At 39.7% G+C, this 19570-nt stretch overlaps 3 protein-coding genes across 4 annotated transcripts in view; 2 read left to right on the top strand and 1 right to left on the bottom strand.

Moving 5' to 3' along the window:
• rai14 (retinoic acid induced 14) overlaps window positions 1-5165 on the bottom strand; it is a 34909-nt gene extending 29744 nt beyond the window's left edge. For both annotated transcript variants that reach the window (XM_044012486.1, XM_044012487.1), the window contains exons 1-2: window positions 4918-5165; window positions 3030-3112 (exon numbers count right to left, since the gene is read on the bottom strand). In XM_044012486.1, the coding sequence (XP_043868421.1) occupies window positions 3030-3065 (36 nt within the window). In that variant the 5' untranslated portion in view covers window positions 3066-3112; window positions 4918-5165. The remainder of the gene's footprint in view (window positions 1-3029; window positions 3113-4917) is intronic.
• A 1622-nt stretch (window positions 5166-6787) lies between these two features.
• Window positions 6788-16147, top strand: scarb2c (scavenger receptor class B, member 2c). The gene is made up of 12 exons (XM_044012834.1): window positions 6788-7066; window positions 8086-8243; window positions 9278-9426; window positions 9603-9787; window positions 9947-10038; window positions 10514-10633; window positions 11585-11763; window positions 11903-12021; window positions 13508-13581; window positions 14393-14444; window positions 14532-14684; window positions 14974-16147. Exons 1-12 carry the CDS (start codon window positions 6944-6946, stop codon window positions 15010-15012), a joined length of 1443 nt encoding a protein of 480 aa, XP_043868769.1. The 5' UTR covers window positions 6788-6943; the 3' UTR covers window positions 15013-16147.
• A 1576-nt stretch (window positions 16148-17723) lies between these two features.
• On the top strand, window positions 17724-18811 carry LOC122758584 (liver-expressed antimicrobial peptide 2). Its single transcript, XM_044012832.1, has 3 exons — window positions 17724-17901; window positions 18016-18158; window positions 18307-18811. Exons 1-3 carry the CDS (start codon window positions 17836-17838, stop codon window positions 18338-18340), a joined length of 243 nt encoding a protein of 80 aa, XP_043868767.1. The 5' UTR covers window positions 17724-17835; the 3' UTR covers window positions 18341-18811.
• Window positions 18812-19570: the final 759 nt, after the last annotated feature.

The following is a 19570-nucleotide window of genomic DNA, read 5'->3' as shown; positions in this document are numbered from 1 at the left end:
GTTGTGTCATCAGAGGTTGAGTGAACTAAATAAAATCACAGATAACAATGGCTCAACAAGGATATTGACAAAATACATTTTCAATTGTGTTCCATAAACCGTGTTTATGTTTTGGTTTGGTGTTCTGTTCTGTTGCACCACCCAATCATGTAGCTTGTAGCACAGCTTTAAACACATCAGAAATACTGAACTATACTGAACCAAACAAGCCTCAGTAAACCTCTAAAAATGTCTCAACCAGTGGAGATGCATTAAAATATAGACGGCTAAAAAAGGAGGTGTGGACTTATGGCGCTGCTTTTTTGCTTTTCCATTAGCGATAGCAGTTAGTCCTTTTTTCGAACAGATATACTAAAATGTCATGTCAACAGACTGCCGGCCACTGATTGGTCAGAGTGTGTCGTCACTGGAAGAGTTGTGAGCGTCATGAGTGTGACGTCCGACACAGGAATCAAACCTTACAATGCCAAACTGTAGATCAGTTAAAAAGACTTAAAAATCCAGAAAACATGCTTTAATCTCCAACATTTAGCAAGCACATTTCCAAATCTAAATATTTAACAGGAGGAGGATGGTGTACGTAGCGACAGCACTGCTGTACTGCGGGGTTGACATACCAACGTGGGCGTGGTATGTCAACCCTGCCCACGTTGAGGAGGTGCTATAGTAACGGAAAACTAACCTTTTTTAGTACCGGATACAAGTGTATAGCTGATACTTGAATTGATAACTACAGTATGTTATGTTATGGAACCAATAAATCTGCTTAAATCAGAAACAAATACACTGCTGGACTGATTTCATCACCTTATCAGTCAGCTCTACATTAAATGCCAGTGTCTGTTTTTCTGTTCTTCATCCCATTTTTCACACTTAACCTTTATTTTGACCCTGTGCTGCAGAGATGTTTGGCCAAAGGTTTGGCTGCCTCGTGCATTTAAAAATCTCCGCGCTGCACGACAATCCTCAGGCGTTTAGTACAGGTCTGAAACTCAAACACACACGTATTCCATTACACATTATCTGGAAATGTCTTGACTTCATAAAAAAACTATTTACGAGAGCATTAAGTTTCTGTTATTTTGTTTAACAAAAAAAAAGAAAAAAGCGAAGGGCTGGTTTTCGGGGGAGAACATTCCTTGGTAATTTGTCACTGACATACGCAGCCTAAAATAGAACCAATGAGATAGTTTCTTTTTATTACAGTTTGGGGTTTCTTAAAAAAGCAATGGAATGAAAATTGTCTTAAATGATAAACACCCTGGTTTCTGTAACCTTTTTTTTTTGTTGCATATCTTAATCGTGTCTATTATTTCACTCACTAAGACAACAACACAATAGCGGCACTGTTTGACTCAAGTTTCCCCTGCATACAAAACAAATGTGAACATTGGAAAAATTGTACAGTTGCACTCCAGAGAAAATAAATTATATCCGTAATAAAGTTTGACACGTTTGTCCAAAATCCAGAAGACAAATATGCTGTTGAATGGAGTACATACATACAGGGTGTAATATTGACCTGCAAGAACTGCAACACAGTTTTCTTTTACAAGCTGGAATATACAGTAACAGCGTATAAACACGAAAAACAAGAGTTATTGGCTGTGACGATGTATGTGGGTGTGAGGTCTGCAGTGGCATGGTATGACTTATAAACGGCCTCTGTCATGTTTCTAAGCAACATTCACATCCACTGCTGCTCTTTCTGCTCTCAAACCGCCTACAGCTGGCTATTTCAGGGAGGACACAGGTTTTCACTGTGGCAGCATCAGTCTCCGTCATTTTACAGCTTTGACTCTAATGACACCAGGTTGTGACTTGAAAGCACCTCCTAAAGGTGAGAGAATCCCCGTTCCATTTTTTTCCCGCTCAGTGACGAGGAATGATTTTGCCCTTTGCGGCCCAATCCTGGACTCAACATTTTCGAGAACAATGGACACTATTGTGCTGCCCTTACATAGCTGAGTGAGTTTGCAATCATTTACTAATATCAGGACCCACTGTGGGCCCATGTAAAAATGCAGAATGGCTTTTTCTTTTCCTGATTAAGTGTTTTCACTGTTCTCTCAGTCTCTGGTGGATCTGATTTCTACTCCTCTCCTCTTCTCGCACAAGCCTGGTGCTCAACAATAATCCATGCTTCATTTATGCCGTCAAGTATGCAGTAAAGTATGCTGTGGCTATAATTGAGTAAAAGCAGATATGTATTCCACCAAATGATTCCTCTGTGGGACAGTCTCTCTAAGCGGAGTATGTTATTTACCCAGCCCTCCCCATACCACGTCGCCACACACGCTTAATCTCATGGAAACTGTCGACATCAACCGAGTGTCTCATTTATTTTTTTTCACTCCATTTCCCCTACTTCTCTACTTGTGACACTCCCACAATTCCCCTGAAACTCATCCCATTCATTCAGCAGTCATCCAGAATTATAATTTTTTTTTTTAAGTCTGCCGTTTGACTCTGTGTCATTACAGTCACCATGACAACAGATGAGTCAACTGCTGTGGAGACACCTCACTTCCTGTGAGTGTAGACTGTGACCAATGATTGACTGAACCATTGCAGGAAAACGTCTTCTCCCAAATATGCTGAGTCATAGTTAGGATGTACTCCTCATATGGAGCAGTGCAGAGTCGCGCTGTCGTTGTTGGATTCACTCTAAAGTGAAATTGATAACGCCACAAATCATAATCTTGAAAGTCCTCAAGTTCCAGTGACACGAACAGTTAGAGGTGAAAGGTCATCGTGTGAAATCAATCACGGTATGACTTCACTGTTTATAAGTTACAGTTGCGAACCCATTTGTTTTATTTGTCATAAAACTATTTATTTTCTTAAACAAATATCAACAAGCCACTGGGGTCGGGAAACTCCGTCGTAAATCATCTGCGACTGCTCGCGCTGAACATCCACAGACTGACTCTGGCTCAGCCGTGCAGACGGACACGTGCGTGCGTGTGCACACACACACACACACACACTTCACACACACAACCATGAACACATGTTACAGTACTTACATCAGTTTTCCTGAACTTGGCTTTAAGACTCTTCATGTTCAGCCCGGTCCATGCAGTCCCTCACTTTACTCACTCAGTCAAGGCTGTGGAGAAAAACACGATACAGATGTTTTTAAACTCGGCAATATTTGCTCCATTTTGTCTGAAAAAGGCTGAACGGCCTGACTCTTTACACGCGGTACCGTCAGTCAGAGAACCAGTGCAGGACATGTAGGTGGCAGCAGACTCACGAGTAAATCAACATTCAGCTGATAAGCTTGACGTGTTTATGAAACGTGTAATGTGTTTTTCATAACGGCACATCATCATTCAGCTGTAACAAATACCAGGGTCTAATACAATTATAGGTACTAAAAAGTAGTAGGTTTGGGAATGTACTCAGCACAACACATGCATTTCTTATTTAAACCTGATTCTGGAAAAGTCATCCAGCTTTGGATACTGTCCTACAGGGATGTTTCAAATCCCCAGAAACCCCTCGGGGACGTCTGGTTACTGTATTTTTGGACTATAACTGCCTTCACAAATGTCTTGTATTCCATTCCTGAAATGACCTTGTCAATGATTTTGGCCCCTGGTGAGTGTTCTTGGCAAAATTAGCTGACTTACTTCACTTTTTGTTAAATCCAGGCAAAGCACCGTGTCAGAAATGTAAGACTCTCTGCGATGAGAACAGGTACTTGTGTCCTATAGGGATCATTTTAAATGTGGCAGCTCCACTATGTTCCCCATTTATTTGCTACTAAACTGATCACATTTGGTTTGAGCTAAAAAAAATGCATTTGACAAAGGTTTAGTAAACACTTTCTATAGGGATGGGATGCTACAACCTTTTTAGTGTCTGATACCAATGCCGATATTAATTTTAGACCATTTATGAACGTATGAAGCTGTTAAAACACATTTCAAAGACATCATTCTCAACTGTGCTGAGTCTGGACACAGTGAAGCATGCGATATATAGGATTTTGGATTGTAGCCCAGTTTATATTTGTCTCTTTCCAATATCCGATCCAGTGTTAATCAATTTGTCGTATGATCCATTAAGTATCCGCAAATGGTAAAAAATCGGGATGAGAATCATTATATCGGTGCAATACTGGTCAAAATCACTGGATCAGGTATCGTATGTTTGGGCTATATTACTTCTTCTAAATATTTGTTATTTAGACCAGTTCTCTGACCTATTTTTTTACCATTTGCGGATACTTAATGGATCATACGACAAATTGGTTAATCAAGAAAATAATCCACATTGAAAACAATACGCACAGCCAGTATTTGTATTCTGAAAGGCTTGCAGACACAAAGCACGAGCTGGAGAGTGTATTATGTTTTACATGGACATACACTGGATGTGTTATTGTGCAGTAGGTGGACAAACCTGCAGGCTCCTCCAGGAGCAACATTTAGAATTAAACATCTGTCGACCACATACTTTTGCTGTATGCAAGTTCAAAACTTCATCACACATTCTGCAGTGAATGTGTGGTGTAAGAATTAGGCAATATCATATTATGAATGTGTTATTGTCTCATTTGCAACTCTAACACTGCAAAATACCACAAAAGCATTGACAGTAAACTTTCAAGTAACGTCAACATGCTGGTTTAGCAAACGAGTCAGACCACTGTTGATAAAACTATAGTTACCTGTACGTGTTTTGCACGCAGCGCCTCACGAAATCAAGCGCGAACATGATTATAAACCACAGAGAAGCTGCAGCACACAAAAAGTATCAAATGCGCGCGACTCCGTGCATCGTTGTGATCACTGTACACAAAACACTTGAAAATTCCCATTGATCTCTTTGAAAGAGCGCCGCGGGAATGCGCGCGAGCTACTTGTTACAGAAGAAGAAACATGAAATCACTGGACACACTCTTACCCGGTTATGTGTTGTATTGGAGTCGCAGAAGAAGAATTCACACGAAAAACAAACACACAACCCGCTCCTTGCGCCAAAAAAAACCAGATGAGGAACCGAGCCGGTGAGGAAGCGAGTCGTCTTTATGTACACAAGAGAAGAAGAAGAAGAAGAAGAAGAAGAAGCGGCTCCACACTGGCTCGACTCGGCTCGCATACATTAAAAGTTGAGCTGCTCGTGCTCGTCCCTCTCTCTCTCCGGGACTCAGCGCCAGTTGCCCGGTTTAGGAAAGTGACGTCACTCTCCCACAGCTCTCGTGACCGCGGCGACCGAGCCCTCCTGTGTCCTCCATTATGGCCCATTCATGTTCTGGTTAAAGGGGCATTTCCCACAAAACCACACAGAGATTTAACTGGGATAACACAGATTGGGCACAAATGTCACACTTTTTCATTTAGTCCGCAGAGTTTATCTAACTCTTTTTAGTTGTTTTTGTCCATTTGTAGTTCTTCTGCATCTCTCTGTAGTTACTGTTTTTGTTATCTCCTGGCAGTTGTTCTACATCTTAGTAGTTCTGCATCTCTTTGTACATTTCTTGATAGTTGCTTTTTGTTTTAATTCTTCTCCATCTCTGTGTAATTGTTCTTTTTATCTCTCTATTTGTTGTGCTTGTGAATGCCTGTGAAAGCCTTTTCTTTCTTGTTTATTACATCTAATTGTGTCTCTCTTTAGTGTAGTTGTTCTCCCTTTCTATATCAGACATAACCTGATACCTGCACGTCATGTGTAAAAATCAGTGTGTATTGTTGTTTATTGTCTGTAAGATTGGGAAACTTTGCTCGTGATACATGTCAGTCATATGACACAACAGCACTGCATTAAAACGTATTAAGCAAGTAGGAACGTGTCTGAGCAGGGAGGCTGTAATGCTGATACTATTTTGTAAACTGAGACAGTAAAATTGAAGGCTATCTCACTGCCTGTGTCATAAAGTGAAACTATTCATTAAAACCAATACTTGTTTATTTATACATTGCTTGTGTCTGTTAAAAAAAGGACCATTTATTTCTCCATCTACCTGCTTTCATACCAACAAAGGTATGGTAGTCTTTTATAAACAATAACCTGACAGAGCCAGTAATATTTATGAATGTTATCGACCCTGAATTTCAAATGTGTGGGTTTGGAAAATAAAATGACAGAGGCAAAGAGATGGTGACACATGCAAGTAAATCACTGGTGAGTCAACGTAGACTAGGTGTGTCCTCTTCTGTATGAAATTATGATTTAGGAGTATCATGACAGCTGTTTACAGAGCAGCACAGAATGGCAACGGCATCAAGTCTTTTTGATTGCTGAGACAGTGACCTCTAGTGGAAAACGTATGACTTACACAAACAAACCTCCAAATTAGTGAGGAAAGGCATCGATGTGTCGATTGGGGACAAAATAATGAAAATAGGAGATTTAAATGAGAAAAAGAAAAGTGAATTTACTACTACTGCAAGACATAAACATAAATAAATAAAGAAAATTGTTAATCTGATTTTAATCCGTACAGTATTATTGGTTTAACAATTTTCACCCTACATACAAAAAAGCTCAGGATGATGTCGCTGTCATGTGATCGAAAACAAAGTTAATTTTATATGCAAGATGTATATCTGTGCATTTTGGTCTTTACTTGTCAGCTAACTGTGTTTAATGCTATTTTATTTATTTAAGGCCGTGTTTAAGGCGCTACAGGTTTCAATGGTACATCATTTGAGTTGGTTATTTTGAGTACATTGTTGTATATTGTATGTCATGGTGACTTCGCTGTTCGCGACGCAGTCGACTGTAAACGAAAGCGGAAGTGGTTGAGTTGAACTATTTCGTTCCGGATGAGTGTTTTCTTTGCGCGGTCGAGCAAAACAAAACTAGCATAAACACACACACACACACGCACACGCGCACATATATATACGAGTGTCACATTAGCCTCTAATGAAGACTGTGGCCGTTATTTAGATATTTGGTCGGCGAGTGTAGTCTCGCTCTTCTCATCATGTTCCTAAAATCATGTTGCATTTACAGCACCGGAGTTTTCTCCATGCTATTTTTGATCGTGGGCATTGCTTTGGTCCTGTCGAACGTGTTCCCCCAGTCTGTACAATCGATTGTTAAAAAGGTAAGCGTCATTTTGATAAAGCTAACATTGTGTACGCGAGTTAAATAACGGCGTAGTTAACTCGAGGTGTAGACATATCGGTGACGGCTAATGCTAGCTTACTGGATTTAGCTCAACAACAGAGACTGTTATTTCGATTATGACAATCGAAAACTGAGGCTAAACACAAGGGGCTGCACGCTTTACAGGGGGCACAGCACAGGAGTAATACTGTAACGCTATAACGTTCCAGGTACAACATATATATTTACAGTTAGTATATAACATTTAGCTTGCTAATAACTCACTGTGTCAGTTGGATGCTGCTATATGAGCATTAAGTTCAAATTTATTCAAGTCAACTCTTTCCCTACAGTGGGTTTTACCATAGTGTTATACTGTATCTACTCATATTAACATCAATTTATGCAATTCAATTGCATTTTATTTTGTATAAACATACGACATACGTATCCCAACGCACTGTACATAGTAAGGCAGATACTTTACTAAATATAATGAGCAAGCACTAGGCATCAGTGGAGAGAAGAAAAAAAAACTCCCTTTTAACTGGAAGAAGTCTCTGAAAAATCAAAAATGTGCGACCATCTGCCTCAACTGGTTGGGGTGAAATAAAAAAGGGGGACAGAAAGGGAAAGAGGGAGGCAAGGTAGAGACAGAAGAGAGAAGCCAATTGTTGACAGCTATATTAATTGTTGGTGCTCTCATCTTAAAATTACAATATAGTTTATTATGTATAGTTTATTGTGTTGATGAAGGAGACTAAAGTAAGATTTTTACTACCGTTTCACATGATTTCCCACCTATATTGGTTCATTGTGATGATCTGAACTAATTTTGCCAAGTTGAATGTGACAGAAATGGCATAGCATGATGCTTGGTATCATATGACAAGCATATTGTATTGGTAATATAATAAGGGGAAGCCTTAGTCAGTATGTCATGTCATCTATCCCTAGCTGTGCTCAGTTTGCTCAAGTCAGCAAAACTTTTAACCCACTGACTTTTGTCCCCCACAGGATGTAGTTTTGAAGAATGGCTCTGAAGCATTTGAGGCCTGGGAGAGTCCACCAGCACCCATCTATATGCAGTTCTACTTCTTTAATCTGACCAATCCCCTGGAAGTGCTGGATGGGGAGAAGCCGGCTGTGGTGGAGGTTGGACCATACACATACAGGTAAAAGTGGTTCTGTGTTCATCATTTCACAAACAGAAAAAAAAAGAAAGCCAAACATGTGGTTGTCTGGTTTTAGTTCCTCATTCACCCCTTATGTCTTCCATTCCTTGAGTTAGAAATGTGCTAAAAAGCTGATGGCTATGTATGTAATGTAAACAAAAAGATGAAATAAAGGCCCCCTAGAATCACAGTGGGTAGGTGAAAGCAGAGGACTGCTGTTTAAGGACTACATTTCATAACCAAAACCTTGTGTTTTCTAAGCTGAGTTTCCTTCAGTGCTATAGAAAATTTAGTTTTACATGATTTGTGTGATCACATGACGTGCATCTTGTGGAAAATATCTACAGACTAAATAGCAGTATTTGCAGTGACATATCCATTGCAAAGAGTGCAGACAAAATACAGTAATTAAATAAAGCATGTGCTTCTGATATAAGTGTTATTTTGTTTTTTTAGAAACAACAGTGAGTCTTTGCTGAGTCACATCTGTAGAGATAATAGTGCAGTTCTGTCTCTGTCTCGCTTGGAACGGCTTGTTTGCCTCGGCACTGACGGACACAGTAGCTTTGTTTGAAGTAGGAATCACTTCACAGATGTTTGTATTTTCTAACAAAATATGTGTCAGTTCAGCATTTTCATAACTTACAGTGGGACTTTAACCCATTTACTCATCCAGTTTCTACTTGCACAAGTTAACCCAGCTTTATCAGATATCAACAGATATTTTTTTCTTCTAAAAAAACAAAATAATACTTATATCAGAAGCACATGCTTTATTTAATTACTGTATTTTGTCTGCACTCTTTGCAATGGATATGTCACTGCAAATACTGCTATTTAGTCTGTAGATATTTTCCACAAGATGCACGTCATGTGATCACACAAATCATGTAAAACGAAATTTGCTATAGCGCTGAAGGTAACTCAGCTTAGAAAACACAAGGTTTTGGTCATGAATGATGGGTTTTAATCATTTTTATACACAGACCAAAGTCAAAGTATTGACCCGGTTGACTGTTTGTTTTTTTGCACAGGGAATATCGGCCCATGGAGCAAGTGAACTTCCAGGATAATGGCACAAAAGTAGCAGCTGTCAACACTAAAACCTACATATTCCAGCAAAACATGTCCCGAGGTCCAGAGAGTGACCTCATCAGGACTGTCAACATCCCTGCCATAGTGAGCCAAAGAAATGAATGACTGATTAGTGCTATTTATAATACCTTACTGAAACACAGTATGAGATTGTGTACCTTTTAAGCTTTAAATATATTAAGTTGTTTTGTTATAATACATTGTACTTTGACTGGGCTGTCTTAAACTAGACCCCTGTTCTTCTTCTTCTTCTTCCCTCTGTAGAGATGATGTTCAAGAATCACAGTGTAATGGCCAATTTGATCTCCTCCTACATGAAGTTCGAAGAAGAAGGCTTGTTCACCACCCGCACAGTGGGAGAACTGCTGTGGGGTTATGAGGATGCGGTTCTCAAAGCCTTACAAATCATAAAACCCGAGCTGGATGATGTGTTTGGACTGTTCTATAAGGTCTCATTTAAACGTGTGACTACATGATTGTATCCATATTGTTATTTTACTTAAAATAAAGACTTTATTGTTTTTTATTCTAACTGCCAAACAATGGGATTGTATATTCATTTATTCACTCATGCTCCTTTTCCCTTGATTCTTTTATTGTCCTTGCAGAATAATGCCTCCAACGATGGTGAATACATGTTTTTCACTGGCCAGCAAAACTACAAGGACTTTGCTCGAGTGGATACATGGAATGGGGAAAGGTAATTATCTCCACTCACCTTTTGCACAACACAATAGAGCTATCTGTCATGTTTATTCAAACAGTGACAGTCATTGATTACATTGACTTTGAATGGATGTTGATTGTATAAAACAGTAAAACTGCTTGTTTCACCAGGTTTGATAATGTTAAAAGGGAGCACAAATTGATTTTAGTTTTTCATTGTCTTTGTCATATCGCAGACAATGAGTCACTGCAACTGGGCTTATTCATAATGTAATTATTTGCTCACTGTTTAAACCGATGCACTTCTTTGTCAGTTAGCTGTTAGCAATATGGTGCCAATGCTCCGGTAGCAATATCCATATCTGTTAAATACAAACCTACAGAACAAGTGAAGAAGCAACAATGTAAAATTCAATCAGTTAACTAAGGAGACACGATGAACTGCCTGAATGCCATTTTCAAAATACATTTATATTAGTGACACCAGCTCGTTTTGTACATGCGCACAGCTCGTTGAGTTGGTGGACATCCGATGAGTGCAACATGATAAATGGAACCAACGGCGCGTCTTTCCATCCGGTCGTCACCAAAACTGAAGCTCTCTACATGTTCTCCTCAGACCTGTGCAGGTGAGTGGTCAGTTTCACAGACTGAATTGTTGGGAAGAGCCTTTAAGTGTATCCTATCGTTACATAATGGGAGTATTTCCCAGGTGGTGAACTTTCATCTCATTGGTTGTTCAAACTTTCAATGGCTTTCCCTCAATCATGCTAAGAATTCCTTATGAGCCTCTCAGGACGTGACTCAGTGCTGGATATTGGATTAATGCTACCGGTTTAGCCTGGTTTGCTTGGCCGCTCTCTACTGTTAGTATCTGTAATGAGGCCACTGTTACTGATGATGCCTTTTTACAGCAGCTCTTTGACTTAGTACGCTTACATGAAAAAAGCAGGACTTTGAAAACACGGTTGTCTGACTGAAATCATCAGTCAGTCAGTCATTATCTACCGCTTTATCCTCCACCAGAGGGTCGCGGGGGGGTGCTGTGCCAATCTCAGCTACATCGGGCGATAGGCGGGGTACACCCTGGACAGTTCGCCAGTCCATCGCAGGGCCACACACAGCTAGAGACAAACAACCATTCACTCTCACACTCACTCCTATGGTCAATTTAGAGTGTCCAATTTACCTATTCCCCACATTGCATGTTTTTGGACTGTGGGAGGAAGCCGGAGTACCCGGAGAGAACCCACGCACACATGGGGAGAACATGCAAACTCCATGCAGAAAGTCCCTTGTTCCAACCGGGGCTTGAACCCGGGTCTTCTCGCTGCAAGGCGAGAGTGCTAACCACTACATCACCGTGTGGCCCTGACTGAAATCATGCTCAATCAAATTCCTCAAAGTTGGACTAAAACGCGCCTCCAAATGTGATATGGAGGGGCTTGAACACATTAATGTTTTGTATCATTTAGGCTTTTTAAGCTACCTTGACTTAACTGTGCTCACCACAGAGCTAGCGAGAGGATGGTAAGAATCTTTTGTCTCAGACGTGACTCAGCATCTGACTTGTTTCCCAGGTCACTATATGCGTTGTACGAGGACGACGTGACGGTGAAGGGGATCTCTGCGTATCGCTTTGTCCCCCCCAGTGAGGTCTTTGCCAATATGACCGTGAACCCGGCAAACGCAGGGTTCTGTGTGCCTGCTGGGAAGTGCCTGGGCTCTGGCGTTCTGAATGTCTCTGTGTGCAAACAAGGTAGGAGGCGGAAATAAGCAGTCGTTTTACATGAGAAATTCTCTCAAATATTCTGTTGTTTATTGGCTCTTTCGTTATTATAGAAATGCAGTGTTGTGTTTCTAAAGTTGCTCTGTGACTAAATCCTTTGTGTGTTTAGGAGCTCCCATTATAATGTCCTCACCACACTTCTACCAGGCAGATGAGAAGTTAGTTAAAGATATAATTGGCATGAAGCCTAAAAAGGAGCACCATGAGACTGCCATTGACATTAATCCGGTAGGAATCTTTCAGTTATCAACTTATGTCCATGTATTTCGAAGCCTTTTTCCTGTACACACTGATTTGACTGTGTTTTAAATATTCTGCAGTACACAAATTAGTTGCTGTGTGTGTGTGTACGCAGCTGTTTTGCAATCCTTTACTGTATGAAACCCGGAAGAGTAACTGGCATGTTCATGTTAACCACTAGATGGTGAACAATCTCCCTTTTGCAACCACACACGCCTGTGGTTATCCGCTTCTTCTTTATTATGTAGTTAAAGCTGCGCTCATGGTACGGAGCTGGTGCCAAAGATAAGCATTAACGGCTCTTATCGTGTGTAATAATCACGCTGTGATAAAGAAAACCGCACTGAAAAAACACACTTGGAGAGAACGGCGTGTAGCTCGACGTCTGTTCACTGTTTGTGAAAAATGTCACCGTATGAAAATATGATCTTACTATTGGAATGTAGTGATATATAAGACCTATATTGCAGTGCGTCACTATTACAATATTAAACATATATACTCCCCATGGGAACATTTTAAAAAAGCAACTGTAATGCTCTGAATATGTTTCCACTTGAATGCTGCAAGAAGTCACAGACTCTGACTTAGTGCAGTAATAAATAACCTGAGGTCTAATCATAATACAGACTTCTGTTTGTCCTTCTTTGGCAGCAATGCAGTATGTGGAATCATCTGTTGTGTCCACATCATTTCCCTGAGTGGACGTGCAAAACTCTGACATGTGCACTTACATTTCACCCGTTTGTCGTCGTTCATTAGTTCACTTCATCTACAACGACGTGTGAAAGGTGGTAGAAGTTTTCAAACCCAGTAAACAAGCTACTGTTTTTGCCTTTGAGGCTCCCTTGCATACGGTAACTCAACTGCAGATCATAAAGTCCGATCAAAGTCCCTTGACGCTCGTCATAAATCCCGGGTTGTAACGCTGTGTTGATCAAAAGCACCTTGAAATTTGCGCCTGCAAATATCAGGGCTGTGGTTTTCACTTTTTGTTCACAGTTAAAAATAAGAATGCATTCAGATGTCACATTTACAGCTAAAACTATTATGCAATATTCTATAAATATCTTTGAACATAATACAGTTGTGAATACTGAATATACAGTATTATATACTGAGTTTAGTTCTCGTGAAACTAATGAATATTTTAATAATTGATCAGTTGATTAATCATTATGACATTACATTACATGTCATTTAGCAGACGCTTTTATCCAAACTTACAAGGGAATTGAGTACAACCTGCCAGGGGTGGAGTTGAACTTGCGACCATGAAGTCTTTGGCACACAGGTCTTAACCACTGAGCCACTCTGCCCCACAATTATATGTTTGATGTCAGAAACTGACCCACAGATGTGTGTCATTTTGTTATTACAGAGCAAAGCTAACATTTTTTGTAAAGGATTAATAATCCATTGTTTGCTACAGCCTGATTAAACCGTGTATTACTGTTTAAATTCTTTTGTGCAGCTCACTGGAATCATTCTTCAGGCGGCAAAGAGGCTCCAGGTCAACGTATATGTTGAGAAAATTCCCGCCTTCAGGTAATCAGTTCACATTCAATCAGCATTCAAAAGAACACAAGTTCTTTTTTCCCTTGACTCAAACCTGTCGTCACCCCCGCGGCTTTGGATGAAGCGGTAACGACGGTATGACTGTGTACACTTTGGCAGGGTTGCCAGTAAGATATCTGTAAAACAATTATGCCACCATCATCACTGGGAACGGACTTTTGGACAGTTGTGGGTCAGGCCACCCGTGACACATCTGCTCGATATCAGAAGAAAGCAACAGCAAGTTGACGATGTCAAAATGTGGAGAAACGAAATAATACACTTCAGTTAAAGCTGGGGATTTTTTTTAGTGTCGTTGATATTATTCTGCCTCTGTTTGGTCCTGGTGAACACACATGACATAACGTTATTTGTAGGCTGCGTCTTTCATCTGAAAACAGGCTCTGTCAAGCACTACTATCAGTAATGACTGAGGGAGCGTTGCTGTGTATTCACCCCCCAGCACAGGGGCGGGTGGGGTTAAAATACTTAACTGAGTTTTTTGAGCAGCAGGATTTACTCATCATTCTTTGTGTTTTCTGTCACACTTCAACCTGTTTGCAGTGATGTAATTTTACGAGCACAATGTTGTGTCTTCACCAAAAAACACTTCCTTTGTGCAGTACGGGAATGTTGCCAGGCAACACAAGACACTGCTAAACACTGCTGCTATATACTGAGAGAGAGCCACATGGAGCTTAATCATCACTGTGTGACTAGCACACCCCGAGTCATTTCAGACTTATAATCAATCAAAATGATCACAAATGAATCCAAAATGTCTTTTTTTTTTATTTTCCAGTCAAACGGAAAACGTGAGGACGGTGATTTTTCCTGTAATGCACCTAAACGAGGTAGGTCCAGTTGTCTCGGTTACTCACTGAACACCGGTTGGCGATATCATTCACACGTATGCTCTTTTTTTCCTACCGTCCTCTCAGAGCGTCGTCATTGACGACATGTCGGCCAAGAAGCTGCAGGCGATCGCCACGGTGCAGAACGTGGTGGAGAACGTTCCGTTTATGCTGATTGGTCTGGGCATCATTCTGGGAGGAGTCTTCATGTTACTGATGTGTCGGCTCAAGGTGCCTGAGGTGAGTGTTTGAATTAGATGTAAATGACTTTTGTGGCATTGGGAGAAATGAGGTGTAAAAGGAGGATAGACAGCCAGAAGTTGTCTAAGTAACTACTGTATTTAAGGTTTTTTTTTGGTTACGTAAGAAATAATGTTATTTATAATAACAGATGACGATAGCGGTACCAGTTAAAGTAGTAATACAGCCAATGATATTGGAAAAGACAGAGACAGAGAAAAAAAGACGTAAATATATTGGAAGTAAAGGATTTAGATATTTGCCTTTAACCTGTTTTTCACATTTTCAGGCCACTGCTGCTGAACGACAGCCTCTGCTCTCATCGTAGCACTAAGCGGGACGTAAAAAAAGAAGACCACTCGCTGTGTTTTGCAGTATTAGCCAACATTTCATTTGCCGTGTGTAACGCTAACCGCCAACTAACAGTTTTATTGGTTTTCGGTTATAAACCGAAGTTACTTTTTTTTAGTGTGTTTTAAATCGAACCATTTTAAGAAACAAAGTCGTCAGTTACCCGATTTTCCATTTGTGGCATGATTATGAAGTGCCATTTTTATATTAAAATAATTATAATTGGATTTGTTTGGTTTTTTTGTATTTATTGAAAAAACTAATTTGAACCTGAGCAGAATCTCCCTTTTAGACTAAAGGGCTCTCTGGAGAGTCTGCTCAGAACAAATCCAAAAAGAAAGAGAAGTAATAATATAAACTAATATCTCAAAACCTTTGTGTCGTGGCCAATCATCAGGTTTTAGAGGGGTCTTGTCGCGTTGTGTTTCTATTGTCCAAGAATAAGCCACGTGATGTTGGAGAGCCAGTGTGTCGCGAATGTAGGAAATGGGTCGCGAGAGTGAGACTGTTGGATTTTTAAATCAGAAAATGTCTGACTGGTCATTTTGATGTGGAGGAAGTTTGATGTTGAGAAGGTATTTTTCATTTGGTGGCTTTTGGCAAACCAGATGATGTTCAACAGTAACGGAGTATGTAAATACTATGGTTTGGATGAATGCAGCCAAATAATCTTTTCCTTTACCGTTTGGAGTTTTGCCCTCCAGTTCCTATAATGTATGTAGGCATGAATGTTGACGTTGGTATATTATCAGCTTTTTATGCAAGATGCACTACTGATGAATGTTTGCCAAACAATAATTTTTTCCCAACCACTTGGAGGGGTTTCATTTCCCAGCAGATTTAATTTTTTTTTTTTACCTTTCTTGCAATACAAACTAAACTAGTTGTTCTGGCCAGCATGATGTAGAATATGAAAAAGAATGTTTGAACTGCTTTTATTGTCGAGCCACCTCATGATAACTTTGTTTGTGGAGTTTGTTTTATAAGTAAAAGATAAACATGTTTTCACTACTGCTTCTTTATAGTTGATTCAACATGTAATGATAGTTTGTGTTCCCTTTATAAGTCACATAACCGTTTGCACACAGCCTCAATAAACTCGGTGTGATTCATGTTTGTTTGTAGCCGTGTTTCATTTTCCCTCCGTTATGATTCACCTTATGACAAATCTTCAGGAGTCGCTCTGACTGACTCGTGTCGACTCGAATCACACACACCCTGGGTGTAATCATTAGGTAACCTAATAGTAACCTACATTCCCTTTAAAGATTCACGTAGGAGGGTTTATTAGCAGAAATTGTATACAGTGTAGTACTGTAGTATGTTTGTGTATAATGCTTTTTTTTTTCTTAGAATAAGCTGTGTTAATGTAGCTTCATCTACTTTAGGCAAGGGCCTTGCTTAACTGAGGCTGCCATCTTGTGGAGTATGTTTCTGCCATGGAGTTTATAAAGACATGGATGTAGTCTTTCAGTTCGTTTCAACACTTGTTGTGAATCCTTGGTATTGTGTGATTTGACCAGCATCACGACAGTTTTTGCAACCAGACGTTTACAGAGTGCAAAACAAGCTGTCAATCAATCTGGTGTCTGCTCGTATGGGGCAGCCTGTGGCTAAGAGGAAATGAATTAGGCTTGTAACTGGACGGTCGCTGGTTCATAATACCCCATTGCTCCCCGGGTGTAGAAAATCTATGTGTCGTGATATATTTTCTATTTTACTCTATTTGGTGCCAAAATGAACAAAATAGACAACATGCCCTACTGAAGAACACCTGAAACGTATTGAGATGTTTACTGAAGAAAAGTAGGGTCAGTTTCTCGCTGTAACTCGCCCCCTGGTGGCTCTTCAGTATATTCTTATTTTCAGGTTGGCTTTGGGCATCAAAGTGGCTGACAATGTCCAGACAACCCAAACAGCCACAGCATGCATTTCGCATTTTGAAGTGGAAACAAAAGAACAATTTCCTTTTCTGACGAGATTGGGAAGAGAGGGGTGAGTTGTCTTTTGTGTGTTGAAATCTGCAAATTCACAAATAAACGTCACTAATTCTTAACACACTGGACCTTTACTTGACAAACGAAAACCTTACCTGCACACCTATCGTTCTGTTTATGCAAATATGTTTTTGATAAATCTGAACTGTTCCATCCTAATGTAGGGCATCGGTCAAAATCAACACAGCATCACTTAATGCTTATGTAAGACAGTCGAGTGCCAACTTTGAGTCTGGAAGGGTAAGGCTGTCACCAGCTGAATTATGTGCAGGCTACTGATATTTTAAACTTGAAGTCTTCGTCTCTAACCAAATAAGTGATGTCAACTCACTTCAGGCAAATCATCAGGTTTCCCCCCTCAAGCCAAAAAAGTCTCCATATGACAATTTCATATGGGACAGACAAGAGAACTAATAGGGAGATCTGTACTTAAATCACACACAACTCCATGATCTTCATTAAGACTAAAATAGGCTTGTTCATTTGTCATTTAAATGCTTCAAAAGTTGTGAGTAAATGCAAGTGCAATTTCAGAGTTCACGGCAGGGTGACTACACCTTTGACGTGGAACTGCCCTCAGTTACTGGGGTGAAGTGTACTTTGTCTTCCTCATATAAACCAAGACTTCCACTGTCTGTCATTATAAAACTGATAACCCCTCCAATGCATCACTCTCATTAATCTTTAATATCTGACTGAGGGAGTGCAGCTCCTCCCCAATTACACCCTTTAATACAAGTGGAGCAGGACAACACGGCAGCTCTGCTACAGAACAGCATCTCTTCTCACTCTGACCTTACAGCATGAAGACTCTTCAGGAAAGGATCGTCATTCTTTCAGTTGTGCTGTGTTTGATCTGTGCCATTCAGGTAAGTCAGTAAACACCTTTACTCTACCTGATGTTGCAGTTTGTTTGAATTATTATTATTTGAGCATGGAGGTCATTTTTGAGTTCATAAAGGATCTTGTATTTGACTCTGAAGGTCAGCGCTCTGCCTCTGCCTGAGGAATGGGACGGCGGTTTGCTCTCACGGACAAAACGATCACTGCTGTGGCGCTGGAACAGCATGAAGCCAATTGGTGCCAGCTGCAGAGAACATTCAGAGTGCGGCACCAAATACTGCAGGTAAAAAACATTTAACCACTGACATGAAACCAAATCTATTCATTCTGAGATATAAAGTTGTGTGCATGTGCCTTTCACATGGTAGTGGACAAAATAAGGTCACATTAATTGCACTGCAATAAAACCTGTTCCTCCTTATCTTTCACAGGAGAAATACATGTGCCTTCTGGATATCCTACTAAAGCAGAGGTGCACAAACATGGCTCCAGCAGGGCAACTGTCTGCAAAACAAACGTCTCCCACATGACACTGAAGTCACCTGTCACAGTCATTTTCACGCTGACATTGTGGTGTGAGCGGAAGACAGAAGTGTTTTTATGAGTTACAGTAATCTGATACGCAGCTCTGCACTGAGGCAACAAACAAAGCTGTAAAAGCGGGAATCACGTGAACAGTAAAAAAAAAAAAAAAGGCTCCATCTGCAGTGATCGTGTTTTTAATGTCATGTGATCGTGTTTTTAAGTATGTCATTTCTTAAACGCAACACCACTAAACCACCTGTTTATACCGGGATTAGTTTGTTTTATAAGAAAATACAAGTGCTCATGCAAAGTTTGTGTGTTCATTTGTTCATATATTTATTTTGTACATATTGTAAGCTATGTATATATGGAAAACACTGTATATATATGTCGGTTGTGTTTCTTTAATTGTGATAATATTCAAAACATATTAAAAATATTCCTCACAGTTCCTTCTATTATTTTGAAGATGAAGAAAACAATTTTTTTTATTTTTTATAGTTTTTCTGTGTTTATTGACCCGGTGATGATATTTATGTTGTTGGCATTTCACAGTTGTTACATAATTTAGAATCATTAAAGTTTTTCTCCTTAAGAAAATCTGGTGAGAAATAATAAATTGAGTAAATGTACAAAAAATACAACAAGTATATGTATGTTTACCAAGGAATCAGAGGAATTGGGAATTGTGAGGATGTTTTTGATTGTGTTAATAAACCAAATTATGACCTAGTTTGTAAAAATATTCAAATAATGAGCACAAAGATTTGTGCTCACAGCATATCTTTATATATGTAGCTTGATCCAGTATTTACTGATAAAAAGAAGAAGAAAAGGAAAGTGAAAAAGAGAGTAAATCTAGGGAAGAAACAGACTGTTCTAGAAAGTGGATTATTAGCTGACTGCTGCGCATTTCCACCACTAGAGGGCGAACTGAACCAGGTTTACTGAACTGAGTCTCTTTTTCCAGAACTCAATCCTTGCATCAATGAATAGCTTTGGAAAGTCTGAACATGGAATATATGAATAACGTGGACTCAGTTATGCAAAATATAAATGTGACAGTGCAGGGGTTACAGTGACAACATGTGTTTATTTATTTTTAACTGTGCTTACTTTATATGTACTTTCTCCATTATTTTAGGTATTTTTAGTATTCACAGTTACAGA

This window comes from Solea senegalensis, linkage group LG21 (assembly GCF_019176455.1).
Source record: "Solea senegalensis isolate Sse05_10M linkage group LG21, IFAPA_SoseM_1, whole genome shotgun sequence".
Classification (NCBI taxonomy): Eukaryota; Metazoa; Chordata; class Actinopteri; order Pleuronectiformes; family Soleidae; genus Solea; species Solea senegalensis.
The sequence above is the reverse complement of the archived record's forward strand: the minus strand, read 5'-3'. Positions and strand labels throughout refer to the sequence as shown.